Genomic DNA, 23385 nt, shown 5'->3' with positions numbered 1-23385 from the left:
TGAGCATTTATGGTCGTTATAGATTCAAGTAAGAAGTCGATTTCCACTGCCATAGTCTCTAAAAGAACTGGATGGTTTTTTAACTGAAGAATGGGCTAAAATTCCTTTTGAAACAATTCACAATTAGTATGAATCAATACCTCGGAGAATTGAGGCTGTAATTGTCGCAAAAGGTGGACCTACACCATATTAAAATATATTTTGTTGATTTTCAAGGTGTTTCCATTATTTTGTCCAAGCCCTGTATGTATCGTGTGGTGTATGTATTGACCTTGTGCAAGATTTCCTAACACTGCTACTCCCTACTGAGCACGCCCTAGTGGCTGCAGCTCAAGCGCTTTGAGTGCGTTATTTGTCTTATCTTTTCTAAAACCACTAAAATGCCTTGTCAAAAAATTCTGATATACAGAAAATCTACCATTGTGCTATAACCATTGTAATGTCAAATCTAAGCCTAACAAGCAATCTGAACCAGGACACAATCTGTTTGGAGTGTGTTCACCGTGTGTGCATTTTTTTTTCTTTGGATACTCTGATTTCCTTCCACACCCTGAAAACATACAATTTAATTGGTTCCTTTATTTAGCCTTGACCATGACCGGGACATTAATCTGTGACTATGGTAGGGATTATATTGTGAGCTCCTCTGAGGGACATTTTATTGATATCCGTGTACAGTATACTCTGTAAAATGCTGCTGAAAATGTCAGTGCTATATAAATGCAAAATAATAATACTACCACACACCATGTGCTTAAAGAGACACTGAAGCGAAAAAAAATGATGATATTATGATTTGTATGTATAGTACAGCTTAGAAAAAAAACATTAAGATCAGATACATCAGTGTAATAGTTTCCAGTACAGGAAGAGTTGAGAAACTCCAGTTGTTATCTCTATGCAAACAAGCCATTAAGCTCTCCGACTAACTTGGTCGTGGAGAGGGCTGTTATCTGACTTTTATTATCTCAACTGTTCCTGGACTATTTACTTTTCCTCTGCTAGAGGAGAGGTCATTACTTCACAGATTGCTCTGAAAGAAACATTTTGAATGCTGAGTGTTGTGTAATCTGCACATATTATAGAGTGATGCAATGTTAGAAAAAACACTATATACCTGAAAATAAAAATATGAGAATATTTTCTTTGCTGCTAATCTTCTAGTAATTATTCATAGTACACAACCAATTCATTATATCATATATTTTTTTTCGCTTCAGTGTCTCTTTAAAGGACACCTGAAGTGAGAGGGATAAGGAGACATATTTATTTCCGTTTAAACAATACCAGTTGCCTCACTGTCCTACTGATCCTCTGCTTGTAATACTTTTAGATCTTGAACAAGCATATGCAGATCAGGTGTTTCTGACTGGATTAACCGCGTGCTTGTTTCAGGTGCGTAATGTAGATACTACCGAAGCCAAAAAGATCAGCAAGACAGCCAGGTAACTGGTTTTGTTAAAAAAGAAAATAAATATGGCAGCCTCCATATCCCTCTCACTTTAGTTGTCCTTCAATGTCCGTGAGAGAGAGGGAGATGTAGATAGGCTCTCAGATCAGGGTATACTCTGATGTCAGATGGAGGAGGAAGCAGTGTTGGAGTAGTGCAATATTTTAGCAGCACAAGCTGAGCCCTGCAGCATATTCTAGTGGGGGTGGACACGCCTAATTTTACAGTCTGGACAACGTACACGCTGCCTCACTGCATATAAAGAGTGATAACTGGTAAGTGTTAATTGGGTATAGTCAGTGATTTAAATAGCTGCTTATATTAGAACCCTGTTTTGCATTTTTTGGAAGTTTTGAATTATAATTTACAGGGCCTCTGTGGCAACAAAAAGATATAGACGCTACTATCCTCCGAGGGCTGGGTTGCATAGTAGGTATAGTAATGTGACTCAGTAAAGCTGAACAGGTTCAGATTACTTCTGGTATTGGATATTTTAGGATATTAACAACATGCAGTGAAAGAGAGAAAATGGCTTTCATGCGAGTCTTGTGAAATAGGCCCCTCTAGCCTTATAAAGTGTGTGCAGTCCATTATTGGTGCGGAGTGCCTCTTGTATGAGGCAAGAATCAGCTGTTCCACCTCGATCACAGCTGGCATCTCCCAATTTCCATTTCTCTCCTTTCCACTCCCATGAGCCCTTTCCCCGCCATTTATCATTTCCTCTGTCACAGATGACAGAGCCGCCAGTCTTTTATTGGGAGAAATCCGTTCCGATTTTGCGACGGTCTTTTCTTTCTTTCTTCATTTAATATGCATTGTTTTGCAATGGAGCATATTTTTGTTTACGAATGTGATAAATGATGGTTTTGTTTTTCATCGTTCACGCTGATATGAGAACCACACTTATCCCATGCTGTTCGCCGTTTCTGCTGAGCCGCGTTCTCTATTCACGAGCTGCTGTTGTGTTTACGACCTGCGTTTTGCTTGCTGTACTTTTCCAAGCCGTCCCACGGTTTCTTAGATGACTGAAACTTTTTATTTTTATAATTTTTTTTCAATTTCACCTTGGGAGTTTGGTATGGTGCAGACGAAGCGGTGCAATAACCTGAGCGCCAGACCGTTATTGGGTGGCTGATGTCGCTGATAAGGTCATGTGCGAAATAAGAAACGTCTCGTATCTGAGCAGCATCCATAATTGTGCCATGTTCTGCAATATTTATTCCCCCAGTGCAACGCCGGGTCAGGCTCTTATTCCATGGACTGTATGACATTGATTCCAATCGTGGAAAGTGGCTAATAAATCAACAGCTTATCCGTGAGATCATTAATTGCTGTAAGCATGCGTTTTCCCTCACTTCTCGCCAGATTAACATCAATTATGAAATGGTTTTTGCTCTGCGCTCCCGTGTGGTTGCGGATTAATTTGAAGAGACCTTCACGTGTTTAAGTCGTTATCTTGGGCAAGAATGTGTGTATATACTAGCGTTACCTATGAAACCCTGGACCTTTACTGTAACTTTGTAATGCTAAATAGCAACATAACCTGTACATGCAACCTCTGTGGGACATGGTCATAGTAGATCGGTTGCAGAGTAGAACACCCCCCCCCCCCCCCCCCCCCCCGGTAATGCTGAATGGGTTTGTTTGATTTCTGCTTCTTGGCAATTAAGTCTAATTAGAAGAGTCCTCATCTGCCTTTCATTTTCTGCTGCTTTCAGATGAAGTAAAAGAATACTGCCTGTAATTAACCCTTAAATGTATAAAGATAAAGTAAAATGAAAGTAGTTTTTTTATTATTATTGAGCCACATTTTTAGTATGCATTTTTATTGTAGGAGTTAAACATGATGCTCAGTTCCTTTTAAATTGTGCCCACCCCTTACTTCCTCAGTTATCTGCCCCTATCGTTCAACTGTCAATAGACCAGTGCCCTCTCATACTGTCATTGGTATAGAGATGGCGACATTTGGCCAAAGGGATCAGCAGTGAGCGAGAGTGACGTGGGCACAATTTGCAATGAAGGCCTGAGTATCGCTCCATATGTAGCCAAGTAAAAGTTCACTTTATAGTAGCTCTATATTTGGTCACTCCTATGATGCTTTATAGTGTGTAGCCTTTTTGCTGCTTTATCATTGGCTGCTTCCATTAGCGTTGCTCTAAATTAGTGTCTGGTCAGTACTTTATTTTCAGAATCCCAGCTACTCCTGCTCCCACCAGGCTTCTGCCCACTCCTTTCCCACACACTGTGGCTTTTTGGTGACACCATTTCTTATCCTCTGCAACAGTTCTAAGGTCAATCAAATTACACTTAGGGAAGAGGGGGTGAAAATAGCCTTTAGTTGGAATGTGATCCGATTATGAAAACTCAGTGGGGTTCAGGTAAACCTTTTGTGTGACAGCAGCCAAATGCCGAGGTATTAAGCCTGTGTACTATACAACCGTGCAGCCAGATGGTGGCCAATGACCCACTAAAGAGTCATTTCAAGGCTGCTGTACATATAGTGATAATAGCCTGGTCCATATTCTCCAATTCTGGTCAGGGAACACTATGAAATCCTAAACTGCACTATGTATGCCAGTCTTTATGCACTGCTTTTTGAGCACCTGAGATATTATGTAGGTACCACTGCCCCAGTTCAGAGACCTTGAGCAACTCCAACACCCCAACCCCCTCAAGTCAGCCAGAATCCAGGCCACATGATTGGATATGACTGAAATAAGTGGTTCGCATCATCATCACTATTTAGATTGCTGAGAGGGAAGGCACATTCTGAGTTCCTCTGAGAAAGCAGCCTATAGCACAGTCAGACTGTGATGCAGAAAGTAGCCAGAGTCTCAGCTCCTTACAATGTATTTTACAAATGAATAATGTGACATTTGTTATTCCAGGAGCTTGTAGACAGATAAAGATAAGCTCCACAACAGTGTCTACACAGGCTAAAAAAAAGTGTGTGCCTGGGGCTTTAATGTGTAGTTTTAATGACTATGACATCCATGGTGAAGTAACTGTGGGAACGTCCTCTGAAAAAAGTGTGCCTATTACTACTTCTAGTGGACTTGCATTCCCTATATGAGCACTGTTGTTTATGATGTCAAACTTGGCAAATACTCTGAATTTTCTGTATCTCTGCACTGTGATTCTATCATGTTGCATTTGTAGATTACAGAAAAGAGATCTTGTACTTTTTCCTATCCATAAAAGAGATAAAGTTCAAACCTTTGAGAACAGGATGAAAATATTATAAACCGGAAGTAGCTGTATCTCATTGGCCCAACGCTCATGTAAGTGGGGCCCAAAGACACAATTCAGGCCCTTCTGGACTCCTATTTGTTCAAAATTGTTTCCTTTGTTACTATTGTGACTTTGAGTATGTCAAGCTGCTTTTTCTTTTCGGTTTCCCTAATTCAGCATACTGTAAAAAATGTAAGCCAATGTAAAAAATGGGGTAAAAAGCCTGATTCACGCTTTATAATGTGTTCATACATGTTACATGCACATACCTAAATGGTAGGTTCTCATATCCTTTGAAGAATAACCCAGAAGCCTCAAGTGGCAATTATACTTCATAGTCACTATTGGCATCCCCCATGACAGCTAGTGCGCACCGGCCCTATTATTGGCTGATCACTATGAAAGGCAACTTGTAAAAAGGCAGGAGTGGACCAGGTACTACATCAGGGCAGGGCCGTTTCTAAGCTAAATTGCACCCAGGGCGATGGTGTAAAAATTGCGTCGCCTTCCCCCCCACCCCCGTGAACTCGCCGACCCTTACTCTTTAGGGACAGTCACACAGCCACAGGTCACAAGTAGATCTGCCTACTTACTAGTGACGCAGCGGGGACCAGGAAAACACAGGTGAAGAGAGCCTCGAAATCCAACTCCTCCATGGGCCCGCGCACTGACAGCCTTCAGTACCGCTACAGGACATCAGGGCTTGAGTGCCATACACAGATGCTACAGAGAGGTCCAATAAGCTTCTGCACTCTGCTGTTGGTGGAAATATGTCTTACTATCTCTGTCGGCATATTCTGAGCTCAGTAGTTTATTAGTGTTTGTGGTGTCGCAGGTTGAAAGAAGACAGAATATGCAATATGCTTATTTTAATATTGATATCTGTATCTCTTTTTTTTCTTTCAGACTGGGAAGAGGAGCAGGTCAGCAGTCCGTGCATTCTCCGACTCATCTATCAAGGACGCTTCCTCCACGGCAATGTGACTTTAGGAGGTATTGGCTCACATTTTTTATTGCACTGATTAAAAGTTTATGTTAGCCTTAAAAGAATAAAAAGAAGCTGCTACACAGTGATCAGAACTGTTTTAAAAAGTAATGCTTTATCTTGTTGGCCCGCAGTCTGATCTAATAAGAGTTACAGCATTGTTTTCTTAAAGCATTAGGTAATTGTATATGGGCACTTCTTCTTGTCTGAAATGCAGCACTTCAGGGCAGTGAGGGAACCATGGCTATTGTTCCCTCTAGGGGACTTTGTATCCAGCAATGGTAGTTCTGGGCCGCCGTAACTTAATTGTGAACCCCGTATAGCTGCTCTCATGCTTGGCTGCCATTACAAGGTACAGATAATCCTGCGGTATCAGTAGCGATGCTGTGATTTTTTTACCTTGTGAAACCCCAAATTTTACCCTGCATAAGGGGGTTCAAGAGGAACATTACATTTTTACTTTGTATGAGAGGTCCGAGAGGAACCCTAAAGATTACTTTGTATGATGGGTCCAAGAGGAACCTTAAAGGACCATTACCGCGAATAATTTCATTTTTAATCATCCCACAGTAGATACATCAATTATACAGAAGCCTTACTGTGTATTTTTTTTTTCTGACATGGCCCTTTAATGATATGTATCTCAATGTATCCTGTTTCCATCGGTCTTTGAACTAACGCTGACAGACTTTTCTATCTATAACTCCATAGCAGGGGGAGCCTTGTTGTCAGGTGTTGTAATAAAAAAAAACAGATGGATTAGCCCTGGTCTCCCTAACTGTCAAAACTGTGCCATACAGACTCACGAGCCGAGTCTATCGGCGTTACATCCAAAGGACCCCCGCATTCCTGGCAGCCTGCAGGCATTAGGGGATGCAGCTGGCAGCGCAGATTCTGCTGCGCAATGAGCTGGTCTGCCTCTGATGACGTGCAGACTAATGAGTGGCTCCTCGTTTCCATTCATTCGCCTCTAATCAGGAAACGAGGAGCGGCTCATTAGTCTGCACGTCATCAGAGGCAGACCTACAGTGATTCCAGACAGAGCAGCTCAATGCGCAGCCGTGTTAGCAATAGTACAGAGAAGCGGGTAATTGAAGGAAGGGGGAGACCAGCTCATTGCGCAGCAGAATCTGCGCTGCCAGCTGCATCCCCTAATGCCTGCAGGCTGCCAGGAGTGCGGGGGTCCTTTGGATGTAACGCCGATAGACTCGGCTCGTGAGTCTGTATGGCACAGTTTTGACAGTTAGGGAGAGCAGAGCTAATCAATCTGTTTTTTTTTTATTACAACACCTGACAACAAGGCTCCCCCTGCTATGGAGTTATAGATAGAAAAGTCTTTCAGCGTTAGTTCAGAGAACGACGGAAACAGGAAACATTGAGATACATATCATTAAAGGGCCATGTCAGAAAAAAAAAATACACAGTAAGGCTTCTGTATGATGTATCTACTGTGGGATGATTAAAGTGAATGTGTACCGCTATAAAAATAAAAAAGTCAGATACTCACCTAAGGAGAGGGAAGGCTCCGTCCTAATGAGCCTCCTCTCCCGGTGCCCGGTCCCGCGCAGGATCCCCCGTAGCAGTATTCGACCAGTTCGGTCAAATACTGCCACTTCTGCTGCCGAAGGGATGTTTCGGAAGCCTTCGGGAGCACTCGGGCTCTTGAGGACGGGCCGCTCCATAATACGCATGCGCGAGCGCCCTCTATGACGCACTCACGCGTACGTAGTATGGAGCGACCCGTCTTCGGAAGCCCGAGTGCTTCCGAAGTCCCCGCGGCGTCGGACGCGTACGAGGGAGCCAGCGCAGCACCGAGGGCACCGGGAGAGGGGAGGCTCATTAGGACCGAGCCTTCCCTCTCCTTAGGTGAGTATCTGACTTTTTTATTTTTATAGCGGTACCCATTGGCTTTAAAAATGAAATTATTTGCGGTAGTGGCCCTTTAAAGATTACCTTGTTGTATTAATATTGATTTAAAAAGCGCCAGCATATTCATTGGTGATATACAAAGTAAGAAACAAACATGGGGTACATAATAATACAGACAATGGTGTACACCAGTATGCAGAATTGGTAACAACCGTGACAAAAGTAAAATCATGAATAAAATGTTTAACAAATTCCAAGACACACAAGTGTGAGAGAGCCCTGCCTGTGCGTGTTTACAATCAAGGAATAGATTACCTTGTAGAAGGGGTCCAAGAGGAATCTTGAAATGTATCTTGTATGCGGGGTTCCAACAGGAAACTTGAATACGATGTTGGAGAGGTCTAAGAGCATCCCTGACATTTACCTTGTATGAGGGGATCTAACAGGAAACCTAATGGTGACCTTGTATGCAGCCCATGAACTTGTCTGTTTCTGATTGCAGTCCTACTCTTAAATGCCTTACCATATACAGAATCATAGAAATCCATACTTTGCACTTGTGAGGAGCAAATACTGGCTGTATGTAAGTTGGATTCTCAATCCTATCTAGAGATGTATGAATCCTATAAAACATACAGGACTGTAGACACTGTTATCTATCTGGTGTAATGAGTTGTGCTACACCTGCTTTGTTATGATTGATCTTGGTTTTGCAGAGAGAACGATCCTGCTGTTTTCCTGGTGTGATATCAGCTGCTTGTCTCTGCTCCAGCTTTGGCTTGTGCTCTGACTTTTCCATGTAATACTCTGTACATTTGGCTGAGAATCAGCATATAGTATCTTACTCTGATGGCGTACAAGTTCAAACCCTGCAAACTGTATATCACATTGCAAGGAGGTCATCTTTTGGACAAAATGTTATTCTATGGGGCCTATTTGTAAGGAAAAAAGAAAAAAAATAGTAAATTGTTAAAATATATTCATCTATTTTCTAGATAGTCCAATGACAGGAATTTGTCCAAAAGTACAAAATTTGTAATTTTTTAAATATTTTGGAAATGATTGCAGGAATAGTGAAAGTAAGCTGTACTGGATTGAATATGTTAAAGCAAGCCTGAATTTGTAGTACGGATAAGGAATAGAACGTTAGAAGCAATGAAAAGAGTCTCAAATTTTTATTTTCAGTTATATAGCTTTTTGACATTGCATCATACTGTCATAATTGCAGTTTAGAAACCACTCTCTCTTTTAGGCCTCTTTCAGAGTGCAACGTTAAAGTCACATGTTAGAAAATACTTTAACGCAAAGTAACACACAGCAATGCAAAGTCTGTGCGACATTCACAGTGCACACGTTGCGTTAGTGTGTAACGTGTAGCGTTATTAAAAAGTGCTGCATGCTGTGCGTTTAGCAATGTATCTGCTGCGTTATGTGTGTTGCACATGCTCAGTAATGTGTTTTTTTTTTTTTTTTAAATGTAACGCATGCACCGTTTTCGTTCCATGAGTATACAATGAAAACGGCGCACCAAGAGACACACACGCAGTGCAAAATACCGTCCAATTTCATAACCTACATGCACTGCGTTAGGGGCACGTTGTGCGACTTTAACGTCGCATCAAACGCAACGTCTCATGGTGAAAGAGAAATAATGACCCTTTGAACTTTTCTGCAGTAAAACCTTATCTCAAGCTGTCTCTCACTATTTCTTGGCTGTTAAAGTGCTACAGAAAACAGAACTGTATTTGACCCACTGGATCAAATAGCTCACAGAAGCTCTTTTGCATAGTTAAAGGAATACTATCGATTCACTTATTTTTTTCAATTGACACAGGAATTGTTTGGGAACTGCTGCTAAGTACTGGTGTATACATTTTAGTAGCAACTTCTTTGTTTACTGTTATCAAAATACATTCAAAGTTTACTGACGCCAAAACTGACGCTGACTGAGCCATGAGGAGAGGGGAAATTCCCCTCACACTTGATCAGTTAACTCTATGTGCAGCTCTGTGTGTGACAGAGAAGAGAGCTCCCAACAGCTAAAGCTCCTGTGTCCTGTGTTTCTGACAGTGTCTGAAGAGAGCAGAGGAAATGTAACTAATTGTCACAGCTTTTTCATACTGTTTTTGCTTTCAGAGTTTGATATTTTTGATATTTGCTTTCTGTAGTCTGATATGCAACTCTGGCTGTGCATTGAAGCAGACATCCCTTCTGCAATAGCTAAATCCTACCCTCAATAAATTACAGCTTTTGCCTCTGATATTTAACATGAAAAGTAGGAAAATGTTTTCACAGCTACTTAGACATTATTTGTACATTGTCATTTTAGAACACTTGGGTATCGATAGTATTCCTTTAACAACTCAAGTGTCTTCCTGTATTGGAAAACAATGAGACAATTTTCTTTGCTACTGAAGTTCTATTTCTTAGCTGTACTACACATGCAATTCAATTTATCATAAGTTTATTTTCGCTTCAAGTTTGCGCTAAACTGTAGTAAAGCTTTTGTGATGTACTGGAATTTACTGCACTGCTTTAGATATTAATGGATACACAGCTGCATTACTGCACACAGCCACTACAGGGTAGTTTTACCTTGCACCCATTTCTCATAGAGCAGGCATGCAGTTTACCAGTAAGCCGATGACTTAATTACATTTGGAGAGCTAACACTAATTTGACTTTTATAAACCGTAGAGGTAGCCTCCATTGATATCAATGAGCAGATAATGAATTCAAATTCTTCTAAACATATTCTGAACTTCTTCTTAGGCAAATCTGCATTTTATAAATGGGAAGAAATTTAGTTTAGTCTAGGTGGAATATACACTTGACCTATAATGCAGTTTCATAAATAGGGCTCTAAATAATTGTTCAAACAAATTTATTTACAAAACTTGTGGATTTATTTTGTAACTGTGATCACTATAAGGTTCTCTCTAAAGCAGAACTATAGTCATTTAAAAAGTTTCAAATCCAATGCATAATGAAAATTATGCCTGCCAATCCCCTACGCCAGAAGTGTCATCAAACACTGATCTGTACAGGTCTGTGGAGCAGGACATAAAAGCAATTAGGATTATGTATTGCTGTAAGCACAGGGCTTGCAGGCTCCTAGTTCCTGACTCGTCTCCTCCTGCTTCTACTTAGTAAATAGTGTTACATCTTAGTGGAGACGAGGGGGAGATTGAGGCAGGTGGATCTTCAGCTACCTTTTATGCCCCAAAACCACTTAGCAGTATTGCAAGCAAAGGTTTAAGCAAAGTACTCGCCATACGAATACTCACAAAATAGTAGATAAAAAATCGTTTGTCAGCGGGAAAGCCACCTGCTACACCCCTCTGAGGCAACGTTGCACGCGCTGTGGCCAGCAGCGCTGTGTCCGGTGAAAACAGGAGGCTCGTCTTGCGAGGCGGTGGGCGGGGCCTACAAACGGAGTGCGTGTGACGTCATTACGCGTTTCGGCGATCTGCGCCTTCGTCAGATCTGGTGTAGCGGGTGGCTTTCCCGCTGACAAGCGATTTTTTTTTTTTTTTAATCTACTATTTTGTGAGTATTCATTTTGTTATGAGCAATCAAGTTTCCACCTTGGTAACGCACTTAGAGCGCTCCTTCTCTTCTTAGATGTACTTGCACTTTCCCCAACATTGGAGCAGCACAACGTGTGATTTGCCTATGTGGACAAGTCTGATATTGGAACTGATTAGCTGGTAACCTGGAGTTGAAGCGCAAGGGTCTTTTTTGTACTCGCCATACGATGCATGGAGATAGATCCAACAAGGTCTTCCTGACTGTGGGCGCTCCTCCAATCCATCTTTCTTTCTACCGGCCGGCGGGTATGCGCAATGTTACACGACGGGCGCAATGAGACTTCCAAGTGCCTGCGGAACGGCCGTGATGGTCGTTATTGCCACGTGATGTTCGCATGATCAACCGTGCAGACATTTTACTAAAATGCATAGGAATTATTATGATTGTCAATTCAAAAAGAGGAAGTCTGGAGGAAGAGGTTACAGCTTTGGCCTACCTGATCACGGCACTCTTTAGACATAGCTCCTTCCCCGTTTGGAGATAGCCCCTCCCCACAACAGCTCTGTTGGTTTCGCTGGCAATATTTACAACACTTGTTTTAGTTTAATTCATTTTGTCTTGCACAAAGCCAGTACTGCATTTAGTCCCTATTTTGTGCCATTGGCAGGAACACTGTCTTGTGTTACAAGCCTTATAGAGATAACTGCTCTCAATGAATTGCTGATGGAAGGATTGGGAGCAATAAAGCTAGTGAGGTCCAGTAATTCTTATAGCTTTGTGCCGCCAACATCCAGCTGCCAATAATGTACACATTAAAAATAAGAATGGCTCGCATGGCTATTAATTGGTGTACAACGTAAAGAGAGAGTGCATTACACCAGTGTAGCTGCATTAATGGGCTCATTTTTAATTTCTACTAATTTAACTTATTTTTCATTTTGGGGGAAAATTGTCTTTTCTTATTGGGCTTGTTTATAACTCCTATTTGCGAGGCAATTGTACCCAGTTGTATGTGGTGATTGCAGTGGAGTCACCGGCTACGTGATAAAGCGACTGCGTATACAGCACAGAGGAACACACAGGCTGTTCAGCGTACACAAGCGGCCTGAATTGGGCGTATAACTTACATAACTGCCGTTAATGGCTCTTTTCACCAGACACCATCTCTGCAGTGTATTTACTGAAAAGAAATCTGGGGTTGTATAAAGTTTTTTTTTTTTTTTCTTTTTCTCTCGTTTTGGTTTATATTTTTTTACAGTTGGCTAAATATTTTACAGGTTTTTTTTTTAAACGTTAGTAGTAGATAAATGTGAAAAATTACATAAATATATTAACTACTATTTCCCGCCAGCAGAAGTTTTAACCCTTTAGCAGCTTCAATAGTTATCTCGTTTGACATAAGTGCACTGCTTTTGCCTTTAGTTGGCAGAACTTGCCGTGCTATACATTCTTGGAATGCTTTGATCTCTCTCTACTAACAGAAAATATAGAAACGTAAGGCAGAAGTCTTCTATTATTATCTCACACTGCCCCCTTGTGACGCTTGCCCATCTGTCTTCTAGGCAAGTTAACTGGAGGTCATCCAGCTTACTGCAGTAATGGAGGCAGTGCGGGGTAATCTTACTGGTTTACCATGGGTACTGCCTTACTTCCCAACTTACTGTATACTTTTCATTTACTATGACGTAACACGGATGTAACGTTTCAATTCTATTGCGTTCCTCTTATAGAGGGAGCACAATGCAGTGTCCCACTGTTAGGCCTCTTTTCCGGGAAGAGCTGAAGACGCTAAATTCACCTCCAGTCATCTGCTCTCTTCCACCGGCCGGCCGCTTGCTAGTGCTCGGTATAGGCATGGACAGGTGGCCCCACCCATGTAAATGCATCTGAGCTTGGTGGTTGCCATGCATGAGATATTTTTCCTGCCGGGTAATACTGCTGCATGGACGCGACACCGAAGCGCCGTTCGGCTGCATGTAATTGCAGCTGAATGGTGCTTGTGGCCGGCACCCGGGAGGCTGAACGGCTCGACAAAGCAGCGGGAGGCTGATCAGCTCGACAAAGCAGCAGTTGCGCCATCCATGGAAAAAAGAGGTCTAATCGGGGCCATGGGAAGACAAAGCATATATTAGTCTCTAGATGTCCTGTGATGGATGATTAAACTATGCAGTAAGCCAGCTATATGCAATGCTACATTTTTGGCCAGGGGAAACCAAAACGATAACTTCAGCCAAGGTTTATCCAGCCATGTGCGAGGTTTTGGATGTGGCTGGCTTTGGGAAGACGGGAAAGAAAGTTTCTTCCTTCTGTTCTATGCATTTGTTGATTTTATATTGTAATTCTCAAACCATTTTCAAAATTAATATAATTTTTCTTATTGTTGGAAGGAGAAGAACCTTAGATGCTCGTGTTATAAATCGATAGCACTGCCAAAGAGAACACAATGAAAGAATATTTTCATAGATTTTTATTTTGAGACCCATTTCTTATACAATTTTGCCATCTTGTGGACATCTCTGAAATTGCAGGCTATGTTTGCTAATGATAACAAATTGAAGTTAAAGGATTTAAGTTCCTGGGAATTTAAGCCCTTCTCTAGTGAAACAGAGCCGAAAATGGCCAGCAGGTAGAAACTGGTATTTTTCCCTCTCCAAGAAAGATCCCTCTATCTTCCAGTACTTAATTTCCAGGTCCCCCATCCCCCAGTCAGTTCTCCAGTGTCTGTCTGACTACATCTTCTGGTCATGGCAAAAATAAGTGGTGAACAGCCATGTCCAATAAAGTGGCCCCCTTATCAGGGAGCAAAGCACCCAAAAGGGTTGGACTGGTATATCTTGGTGCACACGACTGGACTATCGCCACCCGCCACAATGATGTCGAGCATAAGAAACCTGCTAAAGAGCCTCCTTGGGAGGAAAGTGCTTTCTCTCTGCATGCATATTCTTGTTCACTTAGTGCACACGTGTCAAACTCTGGCCCGCAAGCCAAATCTGGCCCTCAGAGCCATTAAATTTGGCCCTCAAGAGGTTTCTCCACTTTGCATTATGTTTGGCCCTCTCTAGATCACCAGGGAGGGAAGCTATATTGGAGGTGAAGCCTTAGAACAACAGAGAAGCAATATGGGGGAGGTAGGGGGCCCGTGACGAGGTCCTAGTGTACATTTTCTGCCCACTTTGCATTTCAGTTTGACACCCCTGACTTGGTGCATTTCTTCTTTATTACGCTTAGATACCTCTTCTTTATTACACTTAGACAGGGCCGGCCCGCTCATGAGGCGGGGTGAAACATTTGCCTCAGGCGGCAAATCTGGGGGGGCAGCACCCGCCTCTGCATGGACGCTGGGGCCGCCCGCCGAGCTGGAGGGGTAGCGGGCAGAAAGGGGGTATTGGGCCTAGCGGCGGGGAGGGGGGGTCGGACCCCCCCCCCTCCCTCGCCTGGGTCCCCCGATCTGCGCTCCTCCTCCAGCGTAAAGTACCAGGCAGCCAGCGTGCATATGACGAAGAGGCAACGGGTGGGGGAATCACTCACCTCTTCCGCGTTCCATCGCGTGCTCCACTGACGTCACTTCCGGCAACGCCGCCCACTGTATTGTAAGTGGACGGCCTTGCAGGAAGTGACGTCAGTGGAGCGCACGATGGAACGCGGAAGAGGTGAGTGATTCCCCCGCCTGCTGCCTCTTAATGATATGCACGCTGGCTGCCTGGTACTTTACGCTGGAGGAGGAGCGCAGATCGGGGGACCCAGGCGAGGGAGGGGGGAGTCCGACCCCCCTCCCCGCCGCTAGGCCCAATACCCCCTTTCTGCCAGCTACCCCTCCAGCTCGGCACTCCCCACCCCACGGCTGGGGGGGGGGGCGATTTTTTCGAATCTTGCCTCAGGCGGCAAAAAGTCTAGGGCCGGCCCTGCACTTAGATACCATTGGGTTGGATAATACTGTAGATTTAAAGTCACTTTTCAATCAAGATTAACTTATTGAACCGCATTCTACATTAATCCACAGGAAGAAAAAAAAACAGAAGGGTAAAAAGTATCTCCTTATGCAAACACATGAGGATGCACACCATAAAAAAGGGGGTTAATAGTTACAATAACTATGCTCATATTGGGTACTGTGTAAAATTGGCAATCTATAGAAATATACAAAACATGCACACCATGTAGGTTCAAATGCAAAAAGGAGTATATTGGAAGACATAGGCTGACAAAATACAGTAAAAAATGTGTGACAAGATACAATAAAGCATATATATACAGTGATGTGAAAAACTATTTGCCCCCTTCCTGATTTCTTATTATTTTGCATGTTTGTCACACTTAAATGTTTCTGCTCATCAAAAACCGTTAACTATTAGTCAAAGATAACATAATTGAACACAAAATGCAGTTTTAAATGATGGTTTTTATTATTTAGTGAGAAAAAAAACTCCAAATCTACATGGCCCCGTGTGCAAAAGTGATTGCCCCCCTTGTTAAAAAATAACTTAACTGTGGTTTATCACACCTGAGTTAAATTTCTGTAGTCACCCCCAGGCCTGATTACTGCCACACCTGTTTCAACCAAGAAATCACTTACCGTAAATAGGAGCTATCTGACACAGAGAAGTAGACCAAAAGCACCTCAAAAGCTAGACATCATGCCAAGATCCAAAGAAATTCAGGAGCAAATGAGAACAAAAGTAATTGAGAGCTATCAGTCTGGTAAAGGTTATAAAGCCATTTCTAAAGCTTTGGGACTCCAGCCTCAGTGAGAGCCATTATCCACAAATGGCAAAAACATGGAACAGTGATGAACCTTCCCAGGAGTGGCCGGCCGACCAAAATTGCCCCAAGAGCGCAGAGAAAACTCATCCGAGAGGCCACAAAAGACCCCAGGACAACATCTAAAGAACTGCAGGCCTCACTTGCCTCAATTAAGGTCAGTGTTCACGACTCCACCATAAGAAAGAGACTGGGCAAAAATGGCCTGCATGGCAGATATCCAAGGCGCAAACCACTTTTAAGTAAAAAGAACATTAAGGCTCGTCTCAATTTTGCTAAAAAACATCTCAATGATTGCCAAGACTTTTGGGAAAATACCTTGTGGACCGACGAGACAAAAGTTGAACTTTTTGGAAGGTGCATGTCCCGTTACATCTGGCGTAGAAGTAACACAGCATTTCAGCAAAAGAACATCTTACCAACAGTAAAATATGGTGGTGGTAGTGTGATGGTCTGGGGTTGTTTTGCTGCTTCAGGACCTGGAAGGCTTGCTGTGATAGATGGAACCATGAATTCTACTGTCTACCAAAAAATCCCAAAGGAGAATGTCTGGCCATCTGTTCGTCAACTCAAGCTGAAGCGATCTTGGGTGCTGCAGCAGGACAAGCAAATCCACCTCTGAATGGCTGAAGAAAAACAAAATGAAGACTTTGGAGTGGCCTAGTCAAAGTCCTGACCTGAATCCTATTGAGATGTTGTGGCATGATCTTAAAAACGCGGTTCCTGCTAGAAAACCCTCAAAGCTGAATTACAACAATTCTGCGAAGATGAGTGGGCCAAAATTCCTCCAGAGCACTGTAAAAGACTCGTTGCAAGTTATCGCAAACGCTTGATTGCAGTTATTGCTGCGAAGAGTGGCCCAACCAGTTATTAGGTTCAGGGGGCAATTTCTTTTTCACACAAGGCCATGTAGGTTTTGAGTTGTTTTTTTTCTCACTAAATAATAAAAACCATCATTTAAAACTGCATTTTGTGTTCAATTATGTTATCTTTGACTAATAGTTAACGGTTTTTGATGAGCAGAAGCATTTAAGTGTGACAAACATGCAAAAGAATAAAATCAGGAAGGGGGCAAATAGTTTTTCACACCACTGTATATACAACTGTACACAAAGCTCAGCAACAACTGAAAGTACGGCCTGCAGAATGCAATACATGTGCAAAAGGTGCACGATTATGAAGCAAAGGTAAGTGGCAACTGCTGTAGTTAGTAACAAGAAGTGCTGGTTAGTAATGACATAGAGACATGTAAAATGACAACCAGTCCAGTGCAATACAACAGAATGAGATTGAGGTACAAACACCGCTGCATTGCCCAGACGCAGTGTTTTGTAAATGTCCTTTATCAATGGGGCAAGTGGAGGAGGCAACTGAAGCAAGGTGGCAGAGCGGTGGTGACCTATAAACATTACATTTTATCCACCATTTACTTGCTTGCATAAAATTAGTTCTTTGTATGATTAGCATATGATCACTCAGTTATCTTAGCCATTTACACACATATCATAGTATAGCATAGTAGGGAACCTATGGCTCGGGAGCTAGATGTGGCTCTTGGACAAATCAGTAGAGGTTGATTCACTAAGCTACACTGCTCAAGCAGCGCAGCTTAGTGTGGCAGCGCAAGTAAAAATTTCAAAGCAGTGCATGCTACTGCTCAGTGGCGTAGCTAAGGAGCTGTGGGCCCCGATGCAAGTTTTACAATGGGGCCCCCCAGGCACTCTATACATAACAATTGATACGGCGCACCAAAACCTGCCAATGGCAACTACAGTGTCAGAGGTGCAAGAAGGGGATGGGGAAGAGCTTGTTAATGTTTACTACTACTCAATGTATATATAGAAGTGATTATTATGAGCACAAAACCAATAGAGAACTAATACTGTAGTTGAGGGAGGGCCCTTCGGGGCCCCTCTGGCCCAAGGGCCCCGATGCGGTCGCTACCGCTGCACCCCCTATTGCTACGCCCCTGCTACTGCTGTAGCTTGCACTACTAGCTTACTTGCGCTACGCCAAAACGAACAGCTGCTTCAATTGTCCCACTCTGGACCCTGTCAGGTCCAGTGACTTTGTAGGACGAGATCCCTGCACTTTGATTGGCCCAATAGGCTGCCTGTCGCTTGACAGGCAGCCTATTGGGCAAAAGTGCAGGAATCTTGTCCTACAAAGTGAATCAACCCCCAAGTCAGCTAGCTAATTAATAATACAAGCTGTTAGTCGGTATTTCTCCTCTCTGGCTCTCGGGGGAAATTGCTGATGTTGCTGAAACCCAAGAGAAGCTGAAGACATGTGTGACACTTCTGCTGCCCGGAGGATCAACTGTATACACATCACCATGGCAACAGGGGCGTGAGCCCTCTGCTGCGCATGCACACTGTCCCAGTTTGAGACATATTGTATGGCTCTCACGGAATTACATTTTAAAATATGTGGCGTTTATGTAAGCCAAAAAGGTCCCTGACCCCTAGCATAGCAGTTGTCTGTCTTTGTAGACCTCCTCACCCAGTGGGGTCTGGACAGGAAGTGAGGGGAAAGCTGCGCAGTGGAAATTCACACAACAATTAAAACCTACCAGAAGTTCCTGATCTCTGCTCTCTGATGCTTTACTGCACTATCACTGGGAGTATGAAATTCTACTGATCAGTTTAGGATTACTGAAAGACTTAAGGCCCATATATATGTTCAATTAATGGTACCCGATGGGGAGCTGATCCCTTGGGCGACATTGCAGGGCTGAGCCTTTGCTCAATCAAGGGGGCTGAGCAGTGCACAAATGACATCACGTGGGGGCGTTGCTAGTGGGGGAGAACACTGTTATCTCCTATAATTCAGTAGAGGGTAAAGAGGCACCCAATGTATATAAAACACTTTAGAATCAATAAAATGAAAAAAGGTTGATGTGGCTTACCTCACAGACGACAAACTCACTTTAAGTAAGGAAGTTTAATTGAATATTAAGCACAGGCAACGCGTTTCGTGGGACTATGCCTACTTCCTCAGGCCAAATAAAATGCCCTAGCAGTCTGTATGCCACATTCGGGGCGCCTCTAATCTCCCATAATTTGGCTGAAGGGAGCCACTAGGCGAATCACTGGCCAAGTGGTCGGGAGGCATCAGGGGCTTCCCTACACATGCTGGAGTGGTTATTGGCCGACTCGGCCAAGTTCCATCTGGCATGTGTACAGGCCTTTAACTACTTAAAGACTGCCCCACGCCAACGGGCGTGGTCGCGGCGGCAGCCCTAGGATCATCTAACGCAATTGGCGTCAAATCCTGGGGCTGCATTTTGCAGGAGATCACGCGCAGGCTGCGTGCACATCTGCTCGGGGGGGGGGGGGGGGGGCGGTGCTCCGCCCCACCTTCACTCTCCGAGCGGCGATTGCCGCTCTGAAGACTGTTAGATGGCGAAACCGCCGTCTTTTCTGTTAGTACAGCGCTGCGATCAGCAGCAGTGCTGTACTGGGGACAGTCGTGTGACACGGCTGTCCCCCTGGGGACCAGAGAGCGATCGGCTCTTATAGGCAGAAGCCTATGACAGCCAATCGCAGGAGGAGGGAGGGGTTTATTAACCCTTTCTGGACCAGCACCCTCTGCCCCCTTAAGGACCAGAGGGTGCTGGTCCAGCAAACCGCTGCTTCCCGACGAATCGCCGCAAGTTACTGTCGCTCCCGCTGTACACGCCGCTCTGTCCCCGCCACAGGCTGCTCTCTCTCTGCTGTCGCTGTGCGCCGGTCAGGAGCTGCTTTCATTGGCTCCTGACCCTGTCATTCCATGTAACCCAATGGGAACGGCTTACATGAATGACAGGGCCAGGAGCCAATGAAAACGGCTCCTGCCCGGCTCACAGTGCTCTGCCGTCATAGAGGCGGCAGGGCAGCAACGAGCGGCGGGGGCAGAGCGGACCGAGCGGCAGAGACGGGCAGGGGCGTGCGGTCAATGGGACGTAGAGTTTACGTCCGGTCAGGACCGCAGCGCCCCCTGCCCGACGTAGATTCGCACTCGCTCGGTCCGCAGGTAGTTAAACAAAACAAAAAACGAGGTGTAGTAAAAAAAAAAAAAAAAAAATATTTATTAAAAAAAATAAACATGGGGGGGCGACCAGACCCCACCAACAGAGAGCTCTGTTGGTGGGGAGAAAAGGGGGGGGGGGTGCTGGAATAGCTTGTGTGCTTTGCTGTGCGACCCTGCAGCTTGGCCTTAAAGAAATCCTGAACTGAAAATTAAATAAACATGCACAAGTCATACTTGCCTCCCGTGTAGTCTACTTATCAATCTCTTTCTCCTCTCCTGCATCCTGTTTGTCCTCTGTGATCAATGGAATTCTCCGTCCTCAATTTTGAAAATGGACATTACTCCATAATGACTTTCTGGTCAGCACACAGTTAAACTGTAACATCGTCCACTTGTGCCATGGGGAAACATGGACACATCAATTCTCCTCTCAGCTATAACTGACAGCAACCGATATACAACTGACAGCAACTGATATATTTTAGTTCTGACAAAATGTTGTCAGAACTGGAAGGGATCATTGTCAGAAGAAAACGGTGAGCTTCTGAGAGGAACTGATGGCAAGGTTACTATGTAATGTTCATTTGAAGTTTCCTCCTGTGTTTATTTTAAATAATTTTACTCAGTACAGGTTCTCTTTAAAGCTGCAGTGGCCAATTAACAATAAAAAGGCCTGGTCTTTAGGGGGGTTTAACACTGTGGTCCTCAAGTGGTTAAAGGACTTCCGAGGTAAAATTAAAAAAAAAAGCAATCTTTACCTGGGGCTTTTTTTAGATGTTTGAGTCCCTCGCAGCCGCGCTGGTGCTGACCCATTTGCACTTCTGCGCAGGCCCGCCCACAGATGGGCATGGCCACGTGTGCATCTGTCGACTGATCATTTGCTGCAATCTCTAGGGATTTTAAATAAAACGCACAGAGGGAAAAAAAGGTGGCCAGGCCCATAAAAAATGCCACACTCACTCAGTCCAACTTCAGGGACCCAGGCCCATTCAAGGGAAAGAACTTTCCAGCGATCTCCAGTGATGTGTACTGTAAATCAGAGGTTGAAAGTAGCAGAAGTTACCATGTCCCTAGTCAGAGATGCAGTAACACCCCGGCAGTGAACCCAGTCGCCAATGCTAAGCCCCATGCAATCACCGCATTGCTCTGCAATGCCCGCTCTATAAACAATAAGACAGCCATTATTGCGGACCTTATTCAGACATGCGATTTTTCATGCATCACTGAAACCTGGATTGATGCCAATGCGGGCCCCACATTGAAAGCAACCATCCCATACAATTACTCAGTCCTAAGTGAGGGAAGACGAGACCGCAGAGGAGGGGGTGTAGCAATTTGTGGCAAAACAACTCTGCAGCTCAGAGCCCTGAATGTTGACTCAACAAAGTCCTTTGAATGTATAGGTGCCCAGATCTCATCTGGTAAAGTCTTCAAAATTTTAGTGGTTTATTGTCCCCCGGAGATGCTGACCCATTCCTACAGGAATTCTCAGAACTTCTGGCAATGCTAACTCTGTCTTATCCGAGATGGATCATCCTTGGTGACTTCAACGTCTGGGCTGATAACACTCAATCACAAAATGCAAATGAACTAATAAATCTCATGGGTGGACTAGGCTTCACACAAGTTGTAAAATCTGCTACCCACAGAGGAGGGCATACGCTGGACTTACTGTTCCACCTTGGAATGGACATTAGTAACATAACAGTAACCCCAGTAGTGTGGTCAGACCATCACATAATACAGTTTACTATTGAACATCACCCTATCAAGCAGCTCCCTAAAGAAACAATCAAAATCCGTCCCCTGAATAAATTAACACCGGAGAGGATAACTGCCAACCTGGATTTTACAAATCTGCTCCACAGTCAAATCGACCCAAACACTCTAGTAACCCAGTACAACAACACTATATATGAAACACTTGACAGTATTGCCCCATGGCGCACCAAATCAGCAACCAAAAAGCAGAAAGCTAATTGGTTTGACAAAACCATCATGGATCTAAAAAAGAAAGGGCGCAGACTTGAAAGACAGTGGCGTAAATCGGGGTCTGAGGAGCACAAATCTAGCCTAATTCAACACCTCAGACAATACCAACAAGCAATAACCAAGAAAAAAATCAGACTTTATCTCGCACAAGATATCTACAGCCAACAACAGAGCTGGTCAACTCTTCCACACAGTGGAATCACTCTGCAATCCTTCCTGCCTAAAAGCCCCAACCACATTCTCAAGGGAAAGGTGTGAAGAATTCTCTGCCTTCTTCACAAACAAGGTGTCTACCATCCGTGCCAGCATTACACCAACATCAATTGACCACTGGACTTTGCATCTGCCTACTACCGTACCACCATGGCAAGTCTTTGACACTCTGAGTGAAGAAGATTTTGGAATTCTCATTCAAAGTCTCCGCCCCACTACCTGCGACCTGGATCCTGGCCCAACTGGATCCTTAATGCAGTGCCCAGAGCTGATCAGGCCAGCACTTCACAAAATCACTCAGTGCTCCTTGCAAAGTGGACTTTTCCCAGGAGAACTAAAGAAAGCAATCATAAAACCCCTCTTGAAGAAACCATCACTAGATCCTGATTCTGTAACCAACTACAGACCTGTGGCGAACTTACCATTCCTATCAAAAGTTATCGAGAAAGCAGTCGCCAACCAGCTGGAAGCCAGGCTTACAGATAACATCTTTGATACTTTTCAGTCAGGATTCAGGAAAAGGCACAGCACTGAAACGGCATTAGTCCAAGTAATGAATGATCTACTTACTGCAAGGGACAATGGTGATTGCTCAATTTTGATTCTTCTTGACTTGTCTGCAGCATTTGATACTGTGGATCATGAAATACTAATCCAGCGACTGAAGAATTACTGTGGTCTAAGGGGTACTGTTCTTAGCTGGTTTCAGACCTTCCTATCTGGCAGGACACAGCAAGTATGTCTGGGCACACACTACACTAATCCAGTGCCACTTCCCTATGGAGTTCCACAGGGTTCTGTACTATCACCATTACTCTTTGCAGTCTACATGCTCCCACTGGGCAAAATAATCCAGAACTATGGCCTAGGATACCATTGTTATGCAGATGACACACAACTGTATCTGTCCTTCAAGCCTGGCACCCAACACCCATCAGCATCCATAAATGCGTGTCTAGTGGATTTACAAAATTAGATGAACACCAGCTGGCTGAGGCTGAACTCTGACAAAACAGAGGTGTTGGTGGTAGGTGGTCCACACATGATGGATAAAGTTCAAAACACTCACCACCTCAAACTAGCAATTGGGGGAGATACTGTACAGTATAAAGACTCAGTGCGAAACCTTGGGGTGATCCTGGATGGAAATCTAAAACTCAAACAGCAGATATCAGCTGTCGTCAAGTCTTCCTTCTTCCATCTAAGAAATATAGCGAAAATCAAACACCTTATCCCAGCTGAAGACCTACCTGCCCTGGTTCATGCATTTGTATCCTCCCGCCTAGACTACTGCAACGCCCTGTTCATCGGATCTACAGAAAAGGTTCTGCGCCCCTTACAGCTA

General features: G+C 43.9%; 1 protein-coding gene across 1 annotated transcript in view; it reads left to right on the top strand.

Moving 5' to 3' along the window:
- The window catches only part of UBL3 (ubiquitin like 3), a 222849-nt gene that overhangs the window by 185418 nt on the left and 14046 nt on the right, over nucleotides 1–23385 (top strand). The window contains exon 3 of the mRNA XM_068267027.1: nucleotides 5588–5674. Within this exon, the coding sequence (XP_068123128.1) occupies nucleotides 5588–5674 (87 nt within the window). The remainder of the gene's footprint in view (nucleotides 1–5587; nucleotides 5675–23385) is intronic.

The sequence above is a fragment of the Hyperolius riggenbachi genome, chromosome 2 (genome assembly GCF_040937935.1).
Source record: "Hyperolius riggenbachi isolate aHypRig1 chromosome 2, aHypRig1.pri, whole genome shotgun sequence".
Classification (NCBI taxonomy): Eukaryota; Metazoa; Chordata; class Amphibia; order Anura; family Hyperoliidae; genus Hyperolius; species Hyperolius riggenbachi.
This window is presented reverse-complemented; position numbering and strand designations above follow the sequence as displayed.